The sequence below is a fragment of the Saccopteryx bilineata genome, chromosome 6 (assembly GCF_036850765.1).
Source record: "Saccopteryx bilineata isolate mSacBil1 chromosome 6, mSacBil1_pri_phased_curated, whole genome shotgun sequence".
NCBI lineage: Eukaryota > Metazoa > Chordata > Mammalia > Chiroptera > Emballonuridae > Saccopteryx > Saccopteryx bilineata.
The window spans coordinates 22,332,041-22,357,320 of NC_089495.1; the positions used below are offsets into that span (position 1 = coordinate 22,332,041).

Here is a 25,280-nt window from a genome sequence, read left to right on the forward strand (position 1 = left end):
CATCTGTCACCTGATGATGCGTCCGGTCAGTCCTGCCTTTGCTTCCTGCTGCTCGTAATCAAACAGAATCGAACTTGTACTTAAGTGTTAATATTCAAAAGCAAAAAGGGAGACAGAGATTTGGAGGACATAGCTGAAGGAGATGGAAGTAAAGCCAAAGACTAGAATATGGTTAGAATCAGTTTGACTTGTGGAGTTAGACAGGCTTCCCCCAGAGTACGAGCGCAGCACTGTGGACTTCGTGGTGTTGCTGCAGCGGCTCAGGGCCCAGTGGGTGGTCCGGCAGAATTCCTGTGAGTCCCCCAGAGCGGTTTTGTTCACCACATCAGAGGGGACGAGCTCTGGGATGGTTGCAGTCAAGCAGGGTTGCTCTCCTTTGAGCCAAGGATGGCTAAAAGCATGCTAATACAGGCAGACAAGCAGTCCCAGGGGGAGGAAGCCTTATCAAGATGGAAAAGGGAGGCCTCGTTGACTAACAAATGCTTGCTTTATGACGGAACTTTCTTTCTGATTAGGATTTGACCAGGAAAGGTTGAAAAAGATTCAGTAGCTCTATAAACAATGGAATATTTCTGACACTGTGATACCAAGCATAGTGCTGATTTTAAAACATTACCTGTATTATTTAATCTTTGGAAATAAATATTCACTAGAAAATTATAAGTTATCCAAGATACCTGCAGTATTTTAGAGCAAAATCTATGAGTAAATATTAATGTTCTTTTTATGTTTGTGTATGTACCATAAAAGCAACTTTGCAGCCCTCAGAATGTGAATTGCAGAGATCTGGAGGGCCGGCATTCCACCCCCTTGCACTTCGCGGCAGGCTATAACCGCGTGTCTGTTGTGGAGTACCTTCTACACCACGGCGCCGACGTCCACGCCAAAGACAAAGGGTATGCGCGAGAATTGAGACTTAAAAAAATTAGTTTAATATTTTGAAGTCTTTGATGTTTTCCTATTAAAAAAAGTAATGCATGCTTTTTAAAGTGTAAAGCATAAATTTAAACATTATAGAAATGTTCAGTATAAAAATGGAATTTACCTCCTAGAAATTACATGAACATTTTGTTTGTAATCCTCCTGATTCTTTAAGTGCACATACCAGGGTGTACGCTGCTGTGAGTGTGGTGGTTTTTAATAAATGTGATCATTCCAGATGGTTAGCTTTGCAATTTGCTTTTTTCATCCAGTAGTATATTTTGAATATCTTTTCATATCAGCACTTAATGGTTTATCTTATTCTTTTAATGCCTATATATAGTATTTTTTTGCATTGTATGATTATGTTTATATAGCTTGTAATTTATTGTTTATCCCTTGTTTTGCTACTGAAAATGTATAATCTCTTTTAAAAAAGAAGCCATCCATCCCAAAGTAATCAGTAATTAGAAACATAATTTTATTTTTTACTAATTCACATATTCTATATTTTTTACTGGTTTACTTAAATTGTTCCTGTTTAACCTAGACAGGGTGTTTAAAGCAGCCATGGAAGTTATTTAAAAATGCAAGAAGGAAATTTTAATTGAAATGAGCGTCCATATTCTGAGTTAATTTCATATCATCTCAAAATATAAACACCTTTCTATACAATTATAGACCAGAGTACTATAGAATTAACCTTACAACTTAGACTTCAATTAACCATTATGATTTATTTATCTTTTAAAAGGGACACATCGGAAATGAGTGTTCACAATAATAATATCACGGGCTCTTTCAAAGTATTATAGTGCATTGGAGAGCAACCAGCATTTGTTTCTATTGCCCATTTTAGTACTTAGTATTTTGATATCAAAACATTTAAAAAAGCATCATTTCTAAATAAAAAAGCACCTATACCTAGTTGATTGCACCCTTTTTTCTGGAAACATTTTTGGTACCTTTAGAATGGCAACTGCCTTCTCATTAAAACTTAGTCATCTCAGAATAGTTTGCTTATAATGAGGGAGCTAGATTTTCTCATCTGACTAGAGTTTATGGTGACACCATTATTTTTCTTACTGAATACTAAAGTTTCTATACCACTTGGAATTTAGATTTTTATTGCTTAGCGCCTAAATATTTAAATCTTTGTATAGAAATCATAAAAATAAAAACCAAAAACAAAAGGTAGAACTTGGCTAAATAAATAAGCTAAGTTGCATTGTATATGTATTTTATAAGCATACAGTTTTCATTAGGAAAACCCACATGGAAGAAAATTTGAGAGATGATAAACCAAAGTATTGACTAGTTATTCCTGAAATCAGTTTGCAGTGTTGCTTTATGTTGCCAGGATGAAACTTGGATTAAAATTATTGTTATGAAACCTTTTTCTGGGTGTGTGTGTGTGTGTGTGTATTTTAAGGGTAAGGATTGCTGAGTTTATATCCATCACCAAGAAACTATAAAAGTCCTTATATTAAAGGAATATTTTAAAAATTATTAATCTTTATTTAGAAGAGAATTTCTTCAGTATAGTAAATGCCGTAGAAGAATTACATTATTTTTATCATAAGTATCATTTTAACTCAAAGATGTGTTTTATGTCATAAAGTATTTTTCTTCTGCTTAGTGGCTTGGTGCCCCTGCATAATGCTTGTTCGTATGGCCACTATGAGGTAGCCGAGCTTCTGGTGAGACATGGGGCTTCTGTCAACGTGGCGGACTTATGGAAATTCACCCCTCTACATGAAGCAGCAGCTAAAGGAAAATATGAAATCTGCAAACTCCTTTTAAAAGTATGTAATTTAAAAAATTATAAAGTATAACGTAATTATATTTATTTTTGGTTAGTATGTAAAATTACATCAGAGTAAATTATTCTATTAAGTACAATAAGTGCTATAGAGATGCTTTCATTTTTCATTTTAGGAGGATGTTTTAGTGTGATACCGTGATAATTATATAGCTTTGAGTAATGTCTGAAGTGCCTTTCTGAACTGATTTGATTAAGTTCAGTTAATTACAGCTCATCAAGGTAGGTTTTGGAAAGAGTTGAATTAGTTTGCATTGCTTATCTAATACTTAGAGTATTAATGTCAGAAAATGTACAGGAGAAAAAAGTTTTTCAATCAAGTTTAATTCTTTTTTTCTTACTGGCTACTTTATTATTGTTAACAAACTCATTCCTTATTAAATATTTAAATATATATCTTATGAAAACAATTTTAATATCAGATTTTTACTGAAATATAAGATAATCTGTAAACAAACCTATTCATATAAATTTTGAGGCTATACATGAAATAATAGAAACTAGTAGTTATATGAAACTACATAGTTTTGTATTCTGTGTAATGATGTGAAAAGTGACAGACGTTTATGTATGGAGTTTCCTTGCTCTATTTTTGTTTGTTTGTTTTCTTTTTTAACTAGAGAAAGACTTGTCCTGGTAAAATATAAATAAAATTCTTCTTCCATCACTTTGATGGCATCAGATACATTCTTATGAGTCTTGAGAATAACATTGTATTTGATGCACAATTTTATTATCACTAGTTAGTAAGAAATAACTTCCAAGTTACTGATTCATTATCTAGCTTGATATCGTCCAAAGTTCTCCAGTAAGCCAATAGCAGACTGTTATAATTAAGATTCTTGACTCTTACTTACTTTATTTCATAGTATATGTGATTAAACTCTTAAAATCAAATTCATTGTTAACATTTATCCCTAATTTTATATAGGTTTTATGAATTACAATAAAATATTTTAAAATTACCGAACTTTTTTCTGCATTTAGAATTAAGTACTTTTTCTACCTGTTTGTCTTCCTTGTCTCACTTTTTCTTCATAATATTCACTGAGAATTGTTATGTGATTGAAATGTGGTCAAAATTAACATCCACACCATTCTTAGAAGATGTTTCCAAAGACAGTGGGAGTCTGAGAAAGTGTGTCAGATGAAAAGTAAAAGGTACTTAACACCTTCCCCATTTCACCATAACCACTGAGCCTTAGACCTTAGGACTTCAGTTGAGTGGTAGTTAGAAAGCTGATCCAGTATACTACTAAGTAAGGAATTTGCTAAATAAAACAGGATATTACTCTGTTGTTCAAAATGAATAATAGAATAGACATCTTTCCTTGGATGGAAGAAGATGAAGTTAAAAATAAACCTAAAGAAAGATACTACAGAAAATACAAACCCCATTTGGTTTTCCTTTGTAGCATGGAGCAGATCCAACTAAAAAGAACAGAGATGGAAACACGCCTTTAGATTTGGTCAAAGAAGGAGACACAGATATTCAGGACTTACTGAGAGGAGATGCCGCCTTGTTGGATGCTGCCAAGAAGGGCTGCCTGGCGAGAGTGCAGAAGCTGTGTACCCCGGAGAATATCAACTGCAGAGACACCCAGGGCAGGAACTCCACCCCTCTGCACCTGGCAGGTGAGCATCGCAGTTCGTCCAAGTCTCCTCCTTTCTTTGGTACCTAATACTGATTACCAAGGGACGGAAGAAATGCTGGATGTACATAGTACTACTTTAGTAAAATGCTTATCATTGACATAGTTTTATATAATTTCTTACTGTAAAGGCTCTTTATGTGATAACAGTAATAACTTTTAAAGTAGAAAGTATTACAGTTTTAACAGTTTTCCAGTCTTTATTATGTATATACAATTTTTTTTTTCTTTTAAGCTAACATGTTTGCTTTTTCTCACTCTAACAGCTGGCTACAATAACCTGGAAGTAGCTGAATATCTTCTAGAGCACGGAGCAGACGTTAATGCTCAAGACAAAGGTGGCTTAATTCCTCTTCATAATGCAGCATCCTATGGGGTGAGCATGCTCAAGTCCAAGTCTAGAAAACTGCACTGACTTCCTGCTTTGTTAAATGTACGCTATGCATGAAGTAAGGAGATAAGCTAACCAGCAGCATAATTCAGCACAATTATAATCCTCTATTCAGAGTGTTTCTAGCCTTCCCCGTTAAACCTATTTGGCCAAGGATCATGCTTTTTATAGCTTTTTGGTCTCTTCAGCTATCTAGCATGATAATAGGTATGTAATAGCTCCTCAGTTAATATTTATTGATACAGATGAAACTCTATCTCATGTATATTTTAGAAACTATAAAACCAGGAATCTCCTTTCTAGGCATGGAAATTGTGGTTGCTTATGTTTATCATCGACATTTTCAAAGTAATCAAGTGAATGGTTGACCTGTTGCTGTCATGGTTCCATAGAGTCTGAAGGGACTAGCTGAAACCCCACAGCAGAGGTGAATGGTTGACCTGTTGCTGTCGTGGTTCCATAGAGTCTGAAGGGACTAGCTGAAACCCCACAGCAGAGGTGAATGGTTGACCTGTTGCTGTCGTGGTTCCATAGAGTCTGAAGGGACTAGCTGAAACCCCACAGCAGAGTCGAGTCGTTCTCTCAGTGCGCTGTGACTCATCAGCCAACCCAGGCTGAGGCATGTACACACAGGCTGCCTGGATGGAGTCGCCAGGGCCGCTTCAGGCCTAATGGGTCAGTAGCAGGCAGCACGTGAATGCGCATGTGCTTGTCTGGTCATCCGCTTGGTCCCTAAATCCACAGACTCCAGATTACACAGACCAGGGGCTCTCACAGATGGAATCATTGGTCCCTAAATCCACAGACTCCAGATTACACAGACCAGGGGCTCTCACAGATGGAATCACTATTGATGAGGACAGGCTCTAGATTTGCGAAATCCCAACGAACTCCAAATAAAAACGAGTCACAGTGATTTCCATATCTTCTCACTCACTTCTTCGTGCCCTTCCTAGAGGGAATATCCTCATCCTCTCAAGCCCCCTGCAGAAACTAGGCGTGTTTCTGTTCTCCCCACTTCCCACCTGTCTGAAATTAAAATAGGACCCGCTCAGCCTTCTTGCTTTGTATTTGTCCCTTAAAACATTTTATGTTGCAGCTGGATTCTGAAACCATATTAAACTGACTCTTTCTCCTGGAAAAGTTCCGTTTCTAGACCTTCCGGCTCAATACTTTGCTTTTATCCATTATATAGAACTGAGCTCTAGCTTATGTATTGCATTTGTCAGCCTGAAATTTCAGTTTCTATTTTTGCACCAATGATGTAGATATTTAAAAGACACAATGAAATTCTTAAAAGAACTGTGTTTTTAGTGTACTTGGGTAGTAATATACTCCTTTTTGTTTATCACTCTTTCAGATGTTTGTCAGCAAATTTTAAAAGCATGTGACTCATTTCTCTAAGCATAAACTATAGATTTGATATAAAGAAAGTGTAATAATGTATTCCATATATGTAATTCACTTTATATACACAATTTTCCTTGGATTATCTAATTTTGGGAGCCTATGCAAATTAGTCTACCAAATTCTATTATTCTGCCAATGCACATGGGAGTAGAATAAAATTAATCATCAGAAACAATTTAAATAGCTTGTAACCTTGCTGTGGAGAAGCTTGAAATTATTCCAGGCTTTCAGGTTAACTGAACAAAAATAGCTATTCTTTTCAACATATGTCCTTTGAATAAGATAAATTACTGGGTCTTGTTTTGTTTTAAGTGATTTTGATATAGTACCATAGGCGGTGCCAGTTTTTATCTTTGTGTCAAGATCAAATTTTATAATGGTGATATCATTCATAATCCTAAAAAGATCACAGACCGTATCCTGTTCTCAGAAGTCCTCATCTGATTGTGTCTTTTTTGTCTTTATACTGTCAAAGTAAATATGGAAGCTTTGTTAGAAGTCTGATTTGTATTTTCTAATAAGTTTCCTTCTCTTTGTTTTCTGACATTACCTTTCTGAAAATCAGTATTTGTATTACATAAAAACAATAATACAATCTCAGGGGAAAAGTGCAGAGCGCATCCTAAGGAAAATATGAAGAAACATGCATGCCCTGATCCCACCCTGGGAGATCTTTCTGTCCCTTCTCCATCGCTTCTCATTCTCATGGAAGTCGGCTCCAGGTGACTCAGTATAGTGCAGTTGAGCAGCAGCATGAGTTAGAAATTTATTCTCAGTAGATAATGTGCTTCTGAGTTATCAAGAGTGATCACAGTATGCCAGGGAACATATCCATAAAGAACACCAATGTGCCAATTGCACAAACATGAGAGAGTATTGGAATTGAAATGGATTTTATAAGAACTTTAGTGGTAACCAAATTAGCATCCCGAAGTGTATATATAAGAATAACATTTATTTTTATTATTCTCAAAAGCCTAATCGTTGAATCAATATTACCTTTGCATAATCAGTTTCTGCACTTATTTTGTAAGGACTTTTGGAAAGAAACTGAAACCTTTGGCTATTATTTGAGAACACTTCCTCTCCTGAAATGTTCTCCTCCAGTTTTTCATAGTCCCGCCTCTTTTTAGTTCTGCAGTTCTTACTGCCCTGTCTTCCAATTGCCTTTCCCAAAATAGTGTTCTCAACGCTTTCTCCCCCTTGTGATTATCTTTCTGTATTCCTTTTCTTAATGAGCTCATTTATCAAGCAGCTACCACTTGGAACTCAGTATTCCCTTTTGTCCTTGCCCTCGAGTCCCTACCTCCTACGTCCGGCGCGTAGTAGGTCTCCTGTAAATGTTTGGTTGATGGGTGGGTGGGTGAGAGAGAGGGGAACAAACAAACCACTGAGACCTCTTGGCTGTGCTCTGCCCTCTTGTGTCAGATCATTTACAGAACATCATGGCTGGTATTTCACCTCAGGACCTCTGTACCCCAAGTGAACCTTATCTTCCTTATAATGCCATTCCTACTAAAACTTCTCCCACAGAGGTAGTCATCTTTGACTTTTCTTCTTTTTCTTCTTCTGCAGTTAATTTGTCTTTCTAAAACCCAATGTTTTTTCTTCAGAATTTTTCAAACTTAGCTCCCCTTTTTCCTTCTCTAGCTGCCACAGTGTATAGTTCAGGAGCTCATCATCTCACGCCCAAGTTATTAGTTAATGTGTCTGCTGCTGACATTTCCTTCACCTCTAAGTCATTTTGGACACAACAGACTAATTTTGGTAAAATGTGATTTTATTGTGTTGTTACTTTCCCAAAGGTTAAAGAAAGGACGCTGACAAGCCTCCAGATGAGTATTTCAGTAGATCAACCAGATTGCAGCGAGCTAGAAGAGAAGTGTTTGTTTTAAGATAGGCTTGAATATGTTAGAAGGCCAAATAAAAAATTTGTAATGTTTCAATGAAGAATTGGAATCATAGGGTAAAAGAATAATTATGGAACTGACATTCTGGAGGAGGAAGGAAAGATGAAGTCCAAAATACAGGGATGGGGTGCAATCAATATGCTTTTTATAGAAGAAGCTTTGTTAAGGACAAGCACAGAACTGTAGAGGAGATAGAATGTTAAATAAAAGCAAGTGTGTGATGGGCTTTACCAGATAATCTTTGCTGACTCTTCACATCCTTCACTTTTTCTTCAGCACGTGGACATCGCAGCATTATTGATAAAATACAACACCTGTGTTAATGCAACCGATAAGTGGGCCTTTACTCCTCTTCATGAAGCTGCCCAAAAGGGGAGGACCCAGCTGTGTGCCCTCCTGCTTGCACATGGCGCCGACCCAACCATGAAGAACCAAGAGGGCCAGACACCTTTAGACCTGGCCACAGTGAGTCCTCGTCTCAAAATGCTCGCACGTGCTCACTAGACTTTGGGATCACATGAAATTCCAGGCCTTCGCGAGTTTAATTCTAATAGTACATACTTCACTTAAAATAAGAAATTCCCTTCCTTCTGAAATTTTTTTAATTTGCTTTTTTTATATAATAAAAAATCTGTTAAGGCAAACTAGTAAATTAATTCTTTTTGCCATACTTGGAGGAGAAAGATGAATTTCAAGGAATTACACTTAGTAAAATACCGTACACTTTCTAACTTTGGCATATTATTCTAGAGTGGCTGTTCAGGATAATTGACCTGAGGCTTTGAGATAGTCAAAAAGTAGTTAACTTTTGGGCATTTAATTCTTCTGAAGATAAAAGTAAATTGATACACTTACTGAAAAATACAGAAATATTTTCAAAACTAAGAATTGATTTTTTTGTGGTTAAATATTATTTAACAACAAAGTTAAACACAGCCTTGTCTTCCCTGAACTTTACAAAAATCAGGGATTTACTGCTGGTCACAATTGTAACCCTAGAAATACATTTCCAAGCCATTCTCTTTCATATTATCTATTGCTAAATAACAGGTGATTTCAAAACACTTAGTAGTTTAACCACAATTGAGTTCGTTGCTTAGTGCAGTGGTGCATTATTTCTCCCGGTCCTGTGGGTGACTGGGTTCAGCTGGGTGGCTCTGCTGTTGGTGCACTTCCCTTACCTGGGACCTCAGCTGACACTTCAGTGGCCACAGTGGCCTCTCACTGTGCGGGGCCTTTCTGTGGAGCATGCCATCACTCAGAAGTCTAGCCCAGGCTTTGCAGCCCGCAGGGTGCCGCTAAGAGGAGAAGTGGAAGCTGCCAGGCCTCTGAAAGCCTGGCTCAAAAGCCCAGAACACCACTTCCTCTGCATTCTGTTGGTCACAACAGCTCATTGGCAAACCAGATTCTAAGGGAGAGAAATAGATGACACCTCTTGACGGGGAAGTGACACGCATGTGTACAGGGGAAGTGACATACATGTGTATGGAGGAAGTGACATGCATGTGTACAGGGGAAGTGACATACATGTGTGCAGGAGAAGTGACACGTATGCAGGGAAAGTGACACACACGTGTGCAGGGGAAGTGACATGCATGTGTGCAGGGAAGTGACGCATGTGTGCAGAGGCAGGCGTGAATGGCTGGCTATCTTTGGAGGCTGTGTCTCACATCCTCTAACAATAGTTACGCTAACAAACGGTCAAGTCCTTGACTAGCTAGCTAAAGTAAAGTAGTTTCTTTCATATTTTACCAGATTTTAATTGTAAACAATTAAGTGTGCTCTACCTAATGGAGCAAAAATTATTATAGTTGTTTAAGCATAAATAAATCATAGTAAATAAATGTGGGAACTACTTCTAAGAAAGAGATTGAAAATCACTTTAAAATGGGCTTTTTTTAATGAAAGGTGATGAAATATTTTTTAACTCTTCAAATTTTCATTTACCATAATTTTTGCTCCATAAGATGCATCTGACCATGAGACACACCTAGGGTTTGAAGGAGGAAAATAAGAAAAAAAAATATTCTGAACCAAATGTTGTGTTAAAATATTTAATAAAATACCATATCTTTCGCTCCATAAGACACATGGGCATTTTCCCCTGCACTGTGTGTGTGTGTGGGGGGGTGCATCTTATAGAGCGAAAAATACGGTACATATCCTTTAAATACACATGTAATATGAACAATGGTGTGTACACTTTCACTTAGTGTTTAAAAAAACGTTTTCAGGAATCAAGATAGTCTACATTGTGAGATTTCTTTTCTCATAGTTAACTTTTTTGTGTGTCTGGCTAGAACACTTAAGAGCTACTCTCAGCAAATTTCAAGTATACATACAATGTTCTTAACTGTAGTCACCAAGCTGTACATTAGATTTCAAAGAAATGAAATACTTTTTTAAAATAATAGTTTCTCTAGTTCTCCCTACTGACACTACTGGACTCTTCGGAGCTGTGGTTGAGAGAAGGAAAGAGGTAGAAATGATTAAAAACAAATAGAGGATAATGAGGCATTTATTAAAGAAAAAATTCCAAAATATGTGGTCCTTAGTAAAAACCGTGCCACTTTAAAATGTAGTAATTTTGTGTTGTTTTGTATGTTTCTAGGCTGATGACATCAGAGCTTTGCTGATAGATGCCATGCCGCCAGAGGCCTTACCCACCTGTTTCAAACCTCAGGCCACTGTAGTGAGTGCCTCTCTCATCTCACCAGCCTCCACCCCCTCCTGCCTGTCCGCTGCCAGCAGCATAGACAACCTCACTGTCCCTTTAGCGGAGCTGGCAGTAGGAGGAGCATCCAACACTGGGGATGGCGCCGCGGGCACAGACCGGAAGGAAGGCGAAGGTGAGTACGCTGTGTGAATGCTTATTTGGTTATTTTGTCTTTTGTCTTTTTTTTAAATAAACAGATTTACTTTTTCCTATTGGTGATCACTGAACACCACACTTACAGATATCTTAACTGTTTATAAGTTTTCACACGCACACAGCTTATAAGATATATGTCTTCATAGAATGAATTTCTTGCTACGTACATGTTCTTCTGTGTAGCTCAATACATCCATTTCCAACCATAGTCTCTTATTGAACTACTAAGTAAGTCTTATTACGAAACGATAGCAGGAAAGAAACAGATTATGTAAGGAGTGAAAACTAAAATGATAGCTGGTAAATTAATAATTTTATATCTATAGTTCATTATTTCACTGAAAAAGCTGTGATGCTCTCTAATATTAAAATTAATATAAATACTACTGATTTTGATAAAGACAAACGGCTTGTACTTCTCAACCAAATTCAGAAATAACTTGGAAGGATCTGCATGAAATTTAGGATTTTTTTTTTTTTGTATTTTTGTATTTTTCTGAAGCTGGAAATGGGGAGAGACAGTCAGACAGACTCCCGCATGCGCCCGACCGGGATCCACCTGGCACACCCACCAGGGGGCGATGCTCTGCCCATCCAGGGTGTCGCTCTGTTGCAACCAGAGCCACTCTAGCGCCTGGGGCAGAGGCCAAGGAGCCATCCCAGCGCCTGGGCCATCTTTGCTCCAATGGAGCCTCGGCTGCGGGAGGGGAAGAGAGAGACAGAGAGGAAGGAGAGGGGGAGGGGTGGAGAAGCAGATGGGTGCTTCTCTTGTGTGTCCTGGCCGGGTCCCGGGACTTCTGCACGCCAGGCCGACGCTCTACCACTGAGCCAACCGGCCAGGGCTGAAATTTAGGATTATTTTATGCTATGTGAAATCATCCACACACACGGCCAAGGGTAGCAGAGAGCCATGACTTTAAAAACAGTACTGGAACCTCCTTTAGATTGATAAACCTTTTTCTGAGTAACTTTGTGTCTGTTTTAGTTGCGGGTCTTGACATGAATATCAGCCAGTTTCTAAAAAGCCTTGGTCTTGAACACCTTCGGGACATCTTTGAAACAGAACAGGTAAGCTCTCTTGATTCTTTTAAACTAAATATTAAGAGTTATTTTTCACTCATTTCTTTTTGCTTCTTAACTGCTATTTTAAAACCCACAACAAATTTCTAAAGAAGCCAGAGAAATCTAGTATTTTCTATCTCTCCCCATAATTGTCTGAAAGACTATGGGAGTCTTCAAATGTTATTTATTATGTCTTTGTAAGAAGTCTGGCTCTGTGTTTTATTACATGTCAAGTCTTAGGCCATGAAACCGCCTCAAAAAAATGTTTTGAAAATCATGATTTTTTCCCCCAAAATTGTTGGCACTTATTCATCACAGTTTGCTGTTGATGTGACTATACTTCACTTAAAACCAATGAGAAATTTTCATACTAAATATTTAGCAAAAATGCATGAAGCGATTGTCCATTCATTTGGGAAGCAAAGTAACACTTGGACAGTGTATCTTATTAAAATTGACCCTTCATGAAGTTTTCATTGTTCAGTTAGCGTCTAAAATAATGTTGAACCAAAACTTGGCCACAGACTCAAACAGACCTGTTCCATTTCTGGATACATTCTAAGTGTTTATGAAAGTCTTAGTATGAAATCATCATTAGAGTTTATGAATTAAGATCCTTCTGTTTGGCCTGACCGGTGGTGGCACAGTGGCTAGAGCATCAACCTGAGCCACTGAGGTCCCAGGTTTGAAACCCCGAGGTCACCAGCTTGAGCATGGAATCATAAACATGACCCCATCATGGTCACTGGCTTGAGCAAGGGGTCACTGGGTTGGCTGGAGCCCCTACCCAGGTTAAGGCATGTATGACAAACAAACAATGAACAACTAAAGTGATACAATTACAAGCTGATGCTTCTCATCTCTCTCCCTTCCTCTTTCTCTGTCTCAAAAAAAAAAAAATCCTTCTGTTTGTCATTCTGTTCTTATACAGGATAAGTTTTTTATTTACTACTGTATGATTTTATTACCATGATCAAGTTTAAATATTGAATACGTATGTATTATATACAAATATTGAATCATTATGTAATACATCTGAAACTAATATGTTGTCAATTACATCTCAAAAATAAGAATAAAAAATGAATAATAATAAGTTCCTGAGTTTATAAGACATAGAATGTTAGAATGAGAATGATCTTTAGAGATTAAGTCATTTTTTCAGATGTAGGAATTACCCTTTTAACATCTATATGGGAAGATAACTTGTTAAAATTTTGGCAGGTGTAATAAAATGTTTGTAAGATACAGTGTGCCAAAAGACTGCTCATGTACAAATTCATTGATTTTATATTTACATTTACCCTGTTTTGCACAGAACTCTAATTTCTAGTCTACATGTATATTCGTTTCCTAGGACTGCCTAAGAGATTACTATGAACTTGACTTAACCAACAGAAATTTATTGTTATAGTTCTGGAGTCCTGAAGTTCAAAATCAAGGTGTCAGCTGAGCTCTATCCCTGCAGAAGCTTTGAGGGAGAATCTATTCCATGCTTTTAGCTTCTGGCTGAGGCCCCCGTGGCCCTGGCCACATGACTCCAGTCTGCTTCCCTCCTCACAGTGCCTTCTCTGTCTTCTCTGTTGTGTGTCTCCGATTGACTTTAAAGCCTACCCATTTAATCCTAGATAATCTCCTCACCTCAAGATACTAACTACATCTGCAAAGGTGTGGAAAAGGTTTTTGAAATAAGGTCCTTTACAGAGATTCGAACATGGGCATAGCTTTTTGAGGACCACCATTCAGTTCACGACAACATAGTATAGGTTCTCATATATATATTTCTAAGTCCTAGTCAACGTATCAGGGACTTGCCCTTCCAACCCTACAAAGTTGCTCCTATTTTAGAACAAATATATCTTTCACGTATTCTTTTTTTTTTTTTTTTTAATAAATTTTTATTAATGGTAATGGGATGACATTAATAAATCAGGGTACATATATTCAAAGAAAACATGTCTAGGTTATTTTGTCATCAAATTATGTTGCAAACCCCTCGCCCAAAGTCAGATTGTCCTCCGTCACCCTCTATCTAGTTCTCTGTGCCCCTCCCCCTCCCCCTAACTCTCTCCCTCCCTCCCTCCCATGTCCTCCCTCCCCCCCCACCCTTGGTAACCACCATACTCTTGTCCATGTCTCTTAGTCTCATTTTTATGTTCCACCAATGTATGGAATCATGTAGTTCTTGTTTTTTTCTGATTTGCTTATTTCACTCCTTATAATGTTATCAAGATCCCACCATTTTGCTGTAAATGATCTGATGTCATCATTTCTTATGGCTGAGTAGTATTCCATAGTGTATATGTGCCACATCTTCTTTATCCAGTCTTCTATTGAAGGGCTTTTTGGTTGTTTCCATGTCTTGGCCACTGTGAACAGTGCTGCAATGAACATGGGGCTACATGTGTCTTCACGTATCAATGTTTCTGAGGTTTTGGGGTATATACCCAGTAGAGGGATTGCTGGGTCATAAGGTAGTTCTATTTGCAGTTTTTTGAGGAACCACCATACTTTCCTCCATAATGGTTGTACTACTTTACAGTCCCACCAACAGTGAATGAGGGTTCCTTTTTCTCCACAGCCTCTCCAACATTTGCTATTACCCGTCTTGTTGATAATAGCTAATCTAACAGGAGTGAGGTGGTATCTCATTGTAGTTTTGATTTGCATTTCTCTAATAACTAATGAAGCTGAGCATCTTTTCATATATCTGTTGGCCATTTGTATCTCTTCCTGGGAGAAGTGTCTGTTCATGTCCTCTTCCCATTTTTTTATTGGATTGTTTGTTTGTTTGTTGTTGAGTTTTATGAGTTCTTTGTAAATTTTGGATATTAGGCCCTTATCTGAGCTGTCGTTTGAAAATATCAGTTCCCATATAGTTGGCTGTCTGTTTATTTTGATATCAGTTTCTCTTGCTGAGCAAAAACTTTTAATTCTGATGTAGTCCCATTCATTTATCTTTGCCTTCACTTCTCTTGCCATTAGAGTCAAGTTTATAAAATGTTCTTTAAAACCCAGGTCCATGATTTTAGTACCTATATCTTCTTCTATGTACTTTATTGTTTCAGGTCTTATATTTAGGTCTTTGATCCATTTTGAATTAATTTTAGTACACGGGGACAGGCTGTAGTCGAGTTTCATTCTTTTGCATGTGGCTTTCCAGTTTTCCCAACACCATTTGTTGAAGAGGCTTTCTTTTCTCCATTGTGTGTTGTTGGCCCCTTTATCAAAGATTATTTGACCATATATATGTGGTTTTATTTCTGGGCTTTCTATTCTGTTCCATTGGTCTGAGTGTCTATTTTTCTGCCAATACCATGCTGTTTGATTATCGTGGCCCTATAATATAGTTTAAAGTCAGGTATTGTAATGCCCCCAGCTTCATTCTTTTTCCTTAGGATTGTTTTGGCTATTCGGGGTTTTTTATAGTTCCATATAAATCTGATGATTTTTTGTTCCATTTCTTTAAAAAATCTCATAGGGATTTTGATGGGAATTGCATTAAATTTGTATATTGCTTTGGGTAATATGGCCATTTTGATTATATTTATTCTTCCTATCCAAGAACAAGGAATATTTTTCCATCTCATTGTATCTTTTTCGATTTCCCTTAACAATGTTTTGTAATTTTCATTATATAGGTCCTTTACGTTCTTTGTTATGTTTATTCCTAGGTATTTTATTTTTTTTGTTGCAATCGTGAAGGGGATTATTTTTTTGAGTTCGTTTTCTAATATTTCATTGTTGGCATATAGAAAGGCTATGGACTTTTGTATGTTAATTTTGTATCCTGCAACCTTACTGTATTGGTTTATTGTTTCTAATAATCTTTTTGTGGAGTCCTTCGGGTTTTCGATGTATAGGATCATATCATCAGCAAAAAGTGATAGCTTTACTTCTTCTTTTCCGATATGGATGCCTTTTATTTCTTTGTCTTGTCTGATTGCTCTGGCCAGAACTTCTAGCACCACGTTGAATAAGAGTGGAGAGAGTGGACAACCCTGTCTTGTTCCTGATTTAAGGTAGAAAGTCCTCAGTTTTATGCCGTTTAATAGGATGTTGGCTGATGGTTTATCATATATGGCCTTTATCATGTTGAGATATTTTCCTTCTATACCCATTTTGTTGAGAGTCTTAAACATAAAATTGTGTTGTATTTTATCAAAAGCCTTTTCTGCATCTATTGATAAGATCATGTGGTTTTTGTTCTTTGTTTTGTTGATATGGTGTATTACATTAACCGTTTTGCGTATGTTGAACCATCCTTGAGATTCTGGGATGAATCCCACTTGATCATGATGTATTATTTTTTTAATATGTTGTTGTATTCGGTTTGCCAGTATTTTGTTTAGTATTTTAGCATCTGTATTCATTAGAGATATTGGTCTGTAGTTTTCTTTCTTTGTGCCATCCTTGCCAGGTTTTGGTATGAGGGTTATGTTGGCCTCATAAAATGTGTTTGGAAGTATTGCTTCTTCTTCAATTTTTTGGAAGACTTTGAGTAGAATAGGAACCAAGTCTTCTTTGAATGTTTGATAGAATTCACTAGTATAACCGTCTGGGCCTGGACTTTTATTTTTGGGGAGATTTTTAATAGTTTTTTCTATTTCCTCCCTGCTGATTGGTCTGTTTAGGCTTTCTGCTTCTTCATGACTCAGTCTAGGAAGGTTGTATTGTTCTAGGAATTTATCCATTTCTTCTAGATTGTTGTATTTGGTGGCATATAATTTTTCATAGTATTCTACAATAATTCTTTGTATATCTATGATGTCTGTGGTGATCTCTCCTCTTTCATTTTGGATTTTATTTATTTGAGTCCTGTGTCTTTTTTCCTTGGTGAGTCTTGCCAAGGGTTTGTCAATTTTGTTGATCTTTTCAAAGAACCAGCTCCTTGTTTTATTGATTTTTTCTATAGTTTTTCTGTTCTCTATTTCATTTATTTCTGCTCTGATTTTTATTATCTCCTTTCTTCGGCTGGTTTTGGGTTGTCTTTGTTCTTCTTTTTCTAGTTCCTTAAGGTGTGAAGTTAAGTGGTTTACTTCGGCTTTCTCTTGTTTGTTCATATAGGCCTGAAGTGATATGAACTTTCCTCTTATTACTGCTTTTGCTGCATCCCAGAGATTCTGATATGTCGTATTTTCATTTTCATTTGTCTGTATATATCTTTTGATTTCTGCGCTTATTTCTTCTTTGACCCATTCATTTTTTAGAAGTATGTTGTTTAGTTTCCACATTTTTGTGGGTTTTTCCCCCTCTTTTTTGCAGTTGAATTCTAGTTTCAAGGCTTTATGATCAGAAAATATGCTTGGTACAATTTCAATTTTTCTAAATTTGCTGTTATTGTCTTTGTGGCCCAACATATGGTCAATTCTTGAGAATGTTCCAGGTACACTGGAGAAAAATGTATACTCTGTCGCTTTGGGATGAAGTGTCCTGTAGATGTCTATCATATCCAGGTGTTCTAGTATTTCGTTTAAGGCCACTATATCTTTATTGATTCTCTGTTTGGATGACCGATCTAGAGCCGTCAGCGGTGTATTGAGGTCTCCAAGTATGATTGTATTTTTGTTAGTTTTTGTTTTAAGGTCAATAAGTAGCTGTCTTATATATTTTGGTGCTCCTTGGTTTGGTGCATATATATTAAGGATTGTTATGTCTTCTTGATTCAACTTCCCCTTAATCATTATGAAATGACCATTTTTGTCTCTGAGTACTTTTTCTGTCTTGTAGTCAGCATTATTAGATATGAGTATTGCTACGCCTGCTTTTTTTGGGGTGTTGTTTGCTTGGAGTATTGTTTTCCAGCCTTTCACTTTGAATTTGTTTTTATCCTTGTTGCTTAGATGTGTTTCTCGTAGGCAGCATATAGTTGGATTTTCTTTTTTAATCCATTCTGCTACTCTGTGTCTTTTTATTGGTAAGTTTAATCCATTTACATTTAGTGTAATTATTGACACTTGTGGGTTCCCTACTGTCATTTTATAAATTGCTTTCTGTTAGTTTTGTATCTAGTTTGATTCTTCTCTTTTGTTTTTCTATCATTTGTTTTTGTTTGTTTGTGTTCCATACTTCTTTCCTCTGTTGCTACCTTTTTTAAGTCAAGTGTTTTTGTGGTGGTTTTTTTAAGGGTGGTTACCATTAAGTAATGAAAAGGGTACCTACCATATTCATTGTAGTACCCTATCTTATAAGTATTTCTGCACTTCATCATCCTTTGCTACTGTTAATCTCCATCCTCTCCCCCCTTTTTTTCCTTTGTTGTCACAGTTTAAGTTTGGTTTTATTGTGTTCTTGGTGGAGCTGTTACTTGTGGTGTTGTTTTCTTTTGTTCTTTGAATCTGGTTGGAAAACCCCCTTTAGTATTTCCTGGAGTGGGGGCTTTCTGTTGATAAATTCTCTCATCTTTTCTGTATTTGTGAATGTTTTCATATCTCCTTCATACTTGAAGGATAGCTTTGATGGGTATAGTATTCTTGGCTGAAAGTTCCTCTCTTTCAGGGCTTTAAATATTGGGCTCCACTCTCTTCTAGCTTGTAGAGTTTCTGCTGAGAAATCTGATGATAATCTAATAGGCCTTCCTTTATATGTTGTACTCTTCTTTTCCCTGGCTGCCTTGAGAATTTTTTCTTTGTCATTGGTTTGTGTCATCTTTATTATGATGTGCCTTGGAGTGGGTTTGTTGGGGTTAAGAAAACTTGGTGTTCTGTTTGCTTCTTGAATTTGAGGCTTTAGTTCCTTCCACAGGCTTGGGAAGTTCTCGTCTATTATTTGTTTGAGTATATTCACCATTCCATTTTCTTTCTCTTCTCCCTCTGATATACCTATTATTCTTATGTTATTCTTTCTGATGGAGTCAGACAATTCCTGTAGGGCTTTCTCGTTTTTTATTATTTTTGAGTCTCTTTCTTCTTCTCTCTGTTGTGCCTCAAGTTGTTTGTCTTCTATTTCACTAATCCTATCTTCAATCTGGGCTGTTCTGTTAGCTAAGCTTGTTACCTCGTTTTTCAGCTCATGAATTGAGTTTTTCATTTCTGTTTGATTTGTTTTTATAGTTTCAATTTCCTTGGTAATATATTCTTTGTGTTCATTGAGTTGTTTTCTGATCTCCCTATATTGCCTTTCTGTGTTTTCTTGTATCTCTCTGAGTATTTTTAAGATTTCTATTTTAAATTCTCTGTCATTTAGCTCCAAGGCTTCCAATATGTTAAGTCTTTTCTCCATAGATTTTTCCACATCTATTTGTGTTACCTCTCTTTCTTTTGTATCCATAATATTCGATTTCCTCTTTCTTATCGGCATCTGAGGGTGGTCTTATTGATAGCACTAATTAGAATTAATAAAGAGTAAAAAGTAAAAAAAAAGGTAAAACACCCCCACACAAAAAAACAGTAATAATTTATTATTTCCCCCTTTTTTTCTCTCTTCTCTTTCCCTCCTCTCCCCTCCTCAGGGAAATATCATGCCTATAATGGAGGGCCTGATTTGGGGTGAAGAGTTCAAGGGGCAAAAAAAAAGGGAGTAGGGACCTACTAAATGCAAAAAAAAAAAAAAAAAAAAAAAGGAAGAAAATCTTAGACAAGCATAAGATGATTTGCTTGTAAGTGATGGTCAACTAAGAGATATAATGAGAGGGATAAGAGGGAACCAGAAAAAAGGACCAAAAAAGAATAATAAAGAAGAAAAAATAAAAATAATAAGTAAAAATCTGTTGTATTAAGTGGAGCGAAGACTAAATACAATGGAGACCTTGGGTTGGGAGGACCCAAAATGCCACAAAAATAAACAAACAAGAAAAAAAAATAAAAACAAAAGCAAAAAAGAGAAATAAAGCCAAAAAAAAGCCTTGAGTCCCAAATTAACTAATTTGTTCGTGATTGAGGATTATATGGGAGGAAAGTAAAATGAGAAAAGAAAAAACGAATAGAAAGGAAAAAAATAAGAAAAAGAGAAAAACGAAGGAAGAAATAAAATAGGAATAGAAAAAAACAAAATAAAGCAAGACAAAAAAAAAAAAAAGAGGAGAGAATGAGAGTTAAGTGTTTTGGAGTATAACCCTAAAGGAGGGTGAGGATGAAGAAGAAAAATAAAATGCAACACTCATGGGTAGTGTAGTTCAAGAAAGGGGAAGCATAAGATGGGCAGAGAATAGAAGGACCGAGGTGGAGGAAATAAAGGTAATAAGATAGAAGAAACAAACAACAACAACAACAAAAAAAAAATTAGTGGATCAAGTTGTAAAGTCTGTGGGTTTTTCTTGATTTTGAGAGGTTAACTTCTTCCTTTTTCTTTTCTCTCCCTCTTCCTGGTCGGTGACTCTGTACCCCAGGCTCTGCCCCTGTGTCACTCTTAGGTAGGGATTTGCAGTTGATGGGATTCTATGGCAATGTCATATAATTGGCTTTAGTCTTGCTGGAGGTAAAGGCTTGTTGGCGTTTGCAGGGTCCAATGATGAGAGAGTTTGCTTTCCTGGATTCTCTCTCCTAGTCCCCCCTTTCTGAATTAGCAGCCTGGTGATCCAGCTATAAGGCTGCAACTGCTTCTGCCTGGGGAGTAAGAGGCTCAAAGAGCTGGGAAATCCCCACTCTATCCCCACTCAGTGCAAGGCTTTGGGAAAGGCTCTGACAGTCAGGGCCTCCAGTGTAATCAGGCGGGGGTGGGAGTCAATTGTTGTCAAGGTGACTGTTCAGCGCCTATCATTTAGTTGGACCTCTCAACCCAGGCTTTCCACACTTTGTAGCCTGTTTTTGCAGGGAAGAAGAGGCACTAGTCTCTACTTACGACTAGTGTAGTGTAGACCTTATTATCTGCCAAGTCCTTCTTGTTAGCGTTTATCCCTAAATATGGAGGCTCTATTAATCAGAAGTTGCCCCCGCCCCTTTAGCGAGAGGCACTAAAAAATATCACGCCTCTTGTCTTGGATCGCTGAACTGAGAGAGATCTTATCAAATAGAACCGAGGGTGCGCAGATTTCATGGGTTAAGCTAATTTCAGTGATTGGGTCGCAGCTGTGCTTCCGAAGGTATTTTAGGCTGCCTGCGCGCGCCCCTCCCCCAACGCTTGATTGTTAGCTTGAATGGCTGGGTGAGGTGCCCCGCCCACGGAGAGAATCTCCCAAGCCTCTCCCACTAGCCCCGCCACTGGTGGCTGGACCGCACCAGGCGCAGGATAATGGAGCCCCCTGGGTGTGCGGGCCAGCAGGGCGCCCTGGGCGCGTGGAATGCCCAAGGCACGCGCGCGAATGGGGCGCTCCGGGCACCGGTGGCCGGCGACCCCCACTCGCAGTGTGCGGGCCACTGGGAACGTCAGCGGTGCTCAACCGGACCGGGCACGCGCGCCGCTGCTCGCGGCAGCTCGCGGCGGCGGCTCCCGGCGGCGGCTCGCGGTTCCCAAGTATATGGGCTGACTCACCACAGGCGCACCCCCTCGCGGTTTGAAAGAACGTCCCTGTGGTAGCTTCCTTCACACCCTCGTCTCTCAGATTCAAGTGATAACAGTCCTTTCGCTATCAGTTTGTGTGGAACTCCGGAATGCTCCGAGGATAAATTTTTCTGTTTCTAGTTGATAAATTTGTTGTGATTTAGGGGAGAGCTGTCGGACGCGCTGCTCACGGCGCCATTTCCGTGACGTCACTCCTTTCACGTATTCTTAATATGAACATAGTTTTCAAATTCTTCACTGACCTCTTTGCCCATTCTTTTTTCTTGTAGACTTGCAATCAATTTGGAGTTAATTAAAAACTTCAGGTCTTTTCTTACCAGTTATACTGTTAAGATTTTCTAATGTTCTTTTTTAAACTAAAATTCTTCATATAATTTATCGTAGTTCATCTTCAGTGCTCTTAGTGATCAAAACAGTTAAGTAGAAATAGCAGTGAACTAAAAGAAGACTTGATTCTGGTTATTTTCCCCTTTTTATGGGCCATATAACATGGGCATTTAACCTATCACTTCCCTTACCTATAAATATAGTCCTGTTAAGTGTCCAGATAGTGAAAATTCTCAGCCACACTGTGCTTCAGTGCCACTTTTTAAACTATGCTTCGGTGCAGCAGCAGATATGTCTTCTGACTGGCGCTAGGACTTTATGCAGTGCTATAATAATTTCCTTTTTCTTTAGGTTTTTTTTTTGTTTTTGTTTTTGTATTTTTCTGAAGCTGGAAACGGGGAGAGACAGTCAGACAGACTCTCGCATGCGCCCGACCGGGATCCACCCGGCACGCCCACCAGGGGCGACGCTCTGACCACCAGGGGGCGATGCTCTGCCCCTCCAGGGCGTCGCTCTGCCGCTACCAGAGCCACTCTAGCGCCTGGGGCAGCAGCCAAGGAGCCATCCCCAGCGCCCGGGCCATCTTTGCTCCAATGGAGCCCCGGCTGTGGGAGGGGAAGAGAGAGAGACAGAGAGGAAGGAGACGGGGGGGGGGGGGGGGGGAGCAAATGGGCGGTTCTCCTATGTGCCCTGGCCGGGAATTGAACCCGGGTCCCCCACAGGCCAGGCCGACGCTCTACCGCTGAGCCAACCGGCCAGGACTCCTTTTTCTTTAGGTTTTACCTGCCATTGATTCACTCTCTGGTTTGGAGGTTTTTCCTGAGGTTATCCTAAATCATAAGAATCTTTTCCCCATATTCTCTGCCGTAGCCATACTCCTATCATATCCCTTCTTCCCGGAGTATGTCTACGAAAACTGAAATTTCACTCATTTTTGCTTGATTAAACAAAGACCCTCATTCAAACAAATAAGTCGGACTTACTGTTGAAAGTTTTTCAAAGGACTTCCATTTCTTCTCTTTTAGTCAGCTTGCATCATGATTTTGTTTTACTTTTTCTTTTTTACTTTATATATTTAGTACTTTAGTAATTAATTCCCTGTGGCTTGGCTATCTCATTTTATTGATTTTAATAGTTTAGTCTTACAGTCCGCCCTTTGACAGCATATGCCCGTTCTGTCACTTTCATTGTCATCTTTGTCACTGCACTTTTGCTCTGAATAAATGGTTCCATGAATGTTTCTCTTGCAAGTAGTTTCTTTATCCTTTTTTTTATCGAGATGTTGACTATTCCACTTAGTGCATATTACTAGCATAGTTCTTTTTTTTGAGACAAATGATATTACTTTTCTTTGTATTAAAACTGTGTTTGACTGTCTTCTGGCCCAATCATCAAGCAATCAAATTAATTTTTCTTTTACCATCTCTCCCTTTGAAATTATCCTCTCATTCATTCCTTCCACGCCACGCCATCTTCACCCTGTTCAATCATTTCCCTTCAAATCTGCCATTGGTTACATTATGTCGTATCTGCTAAAATACCAACCGTTTGATTGTGTTACTCTGAGGGAAGGCTTCCTAGGACCTTGTAGACAGCATCTTAACTTGATATGTAATGCCCGTCAAGGTCTGCTCTCTCGGCCTCCTGCTCTGTCCACCCTTCTTTTATTCCTTTACACACTGTGTGTGCTCTCACCATTGTGAACTTCAACTTAGTGTCTCAGATGCTCTGTATTCTCTTAGTTTCTCCTTTTGCACACACTATTCTCTTTGTCTTAAGCACCCTTCCCTCCTTCCTCTGCCTGATTAATTTCTGCTTTTTAGCTGAATTATTGCCTCCTTCTAAGAACCTTTCCTGTTCCTTCCTTCCTTCCCTCCCATCCCTATTTACAACCTTGACCTGGTAGGTAACTTTTCCAACAGTTTCTGTAGGGATTCCTCCAAAACATGTAGTGGCCTTGGTGTTTGTGTTTCCTTTTTATCTCCTTGGACGAAGTAACATGACCTTCAGTGGTAGTACTGCATTCTGTTTGCCGGCACCACAACCTTACCATGTTGGACCATTATTTAACTTCCTCAGCCATAGTGGGTTGTTTTCAAGTGAAATGAGATGTTTAAGTTAGCCACTTTTGGGGGAAATATCTAGCATATAGTAGGTACTCATTAAACATATATGAATGAATAAATAAATATGAATCTGAATCCCTTAGCTTGTCATTTAAGGTTTTCCGATGGCTACTGCCTGATAAATGTGGGATAGATTGGGTCCACGTAAGTCAAAGAAACAAAATTTCATGTTTCATTTGTTGTTACCTTTCTAGTCATCCCTTCTAAGAAATGCAAGCAAGTGAAAGACAGACATGACAATGCATCTCAGCTCTTCCTTGTACGATTTTTGTGACTTTTGTGAGCCTAGATTTCCTCGTAAGGATGGTACCTAATAGGTCATTGTGAGGATCAAGTGGGGTATTTATTTTGACTGGAGCCGTATAGTGGATAGATACTATGTTTTGCTAACCTGGTTTCTGCTTCTTCCACATATGCACTTTATATATCAATTCATAAAGGCTTAGGATTGTTTGAATTAAAGCTAGCACATAGATAGGAAATCCTGGTTTTATGTCATCCGTTATTTGAACTGAAGTTTAGAATGTTTAGAAGGAAAAAAATGAGATATCAATACTGTAAACCCTGTGCGTGTTTCCAAATTATATCACAGTCTTAATTATATTACAGTCTTATCTAGCTAAAAATGTAAAGGCTCCTATTGTATTTGACTCTTCAGTCTCAGACATGCATTTCAGAATACAGCTCTGCTGACAATTCCCTTTGGGCGATTGGGGTGAGTTGCCCACTTGTGCACTGGACTCATTATTCCTAATGGCCAGTTAGGAGCAATTCTGTAAATTATTTCCGAAGACTGAATGCTTCTTATGCTGAGGAGGTCAGACTCATTTTATAATATTTCACCTGACAATAAAAATTAGCAGAGCTCCAGGCCTAATATGTCAGTTCTTTTTTAATTTGTTACTTTTCTAAATGTTATATATAAATATTAAGATAGAAAAATTATGGACAAATGAAAAATGTCTCATTTGAGTTGGAAAAGGATGTCTTTAAAAAGATTTTTCAGTTTTCCAAGGAAGGAAAAAATTGAAAGCTAATCTTGTGAAGTAGTATTTGGATTGTCACAGTACCAGCTTCTTCTGAGATGGAAAATTGCATGTTCAGCCCTCAAGAAATGTGCTTACCCAAGATTGCACCCTATATATTCAGAACACTGCCACTCGGTGGCGGCAGAGTCACAGTTATTCTTAGTCAACAAAAGAATTAAGTAATTTTGAATTATCTCCATTTATAAGGATGAATAACCAAAAACTAAAAACAACTATTTTGTAAAGAAATTGAATGTGTGTTAGCCTTCAGGAATTATTAAATCTAAGAACTTAAAATCTACCTCCTCTCTTCTCCAAATT

General features: G+C 38.0%; 1 protein-coding gene across 1 annotated transcript in view; it reads left to right on the top strand.

Moving 5' to 3' along the window:
- The window catches only part of TNKS (tankyrase), a 214,663-nt gene that overhangs the window by 171,791 nt on the left and 17,592 nt on the right, over positions 1 to 25,280 (top strand). Inside the window, exons 14-20 of the mRNA XM_066237626.1 lie at positions 751 to 896; positions 2,561 to 2,726; positions 4,159 to 4,378; positions 4,662 to 4,771; positions 8,383 to 8,571; positions 10,718 to 10,955; positions 11,964 to 12,046. Coding sequence (XP_066093723.1) covers positions 751 to 896; positions 2,561 to 2,726; positions 4,159 to 4,378; positions 4,662 to 4,771; positions 8,383 to 8,571; positions 10,718 to 10,955; positions 11,964 to 12,046 — 1,152 coding nt within the window. The remainder of the gene's footprint in view (positions 1 to 750; positions 897 to 2,560; positions 2,727 to 4,158; positions 4,379 to 4,661; positions 4,772 to 8,382; positions 8,572 to 10,717; positions 10,956 to 11,963; positions 12,047 to 25,280) is intronic.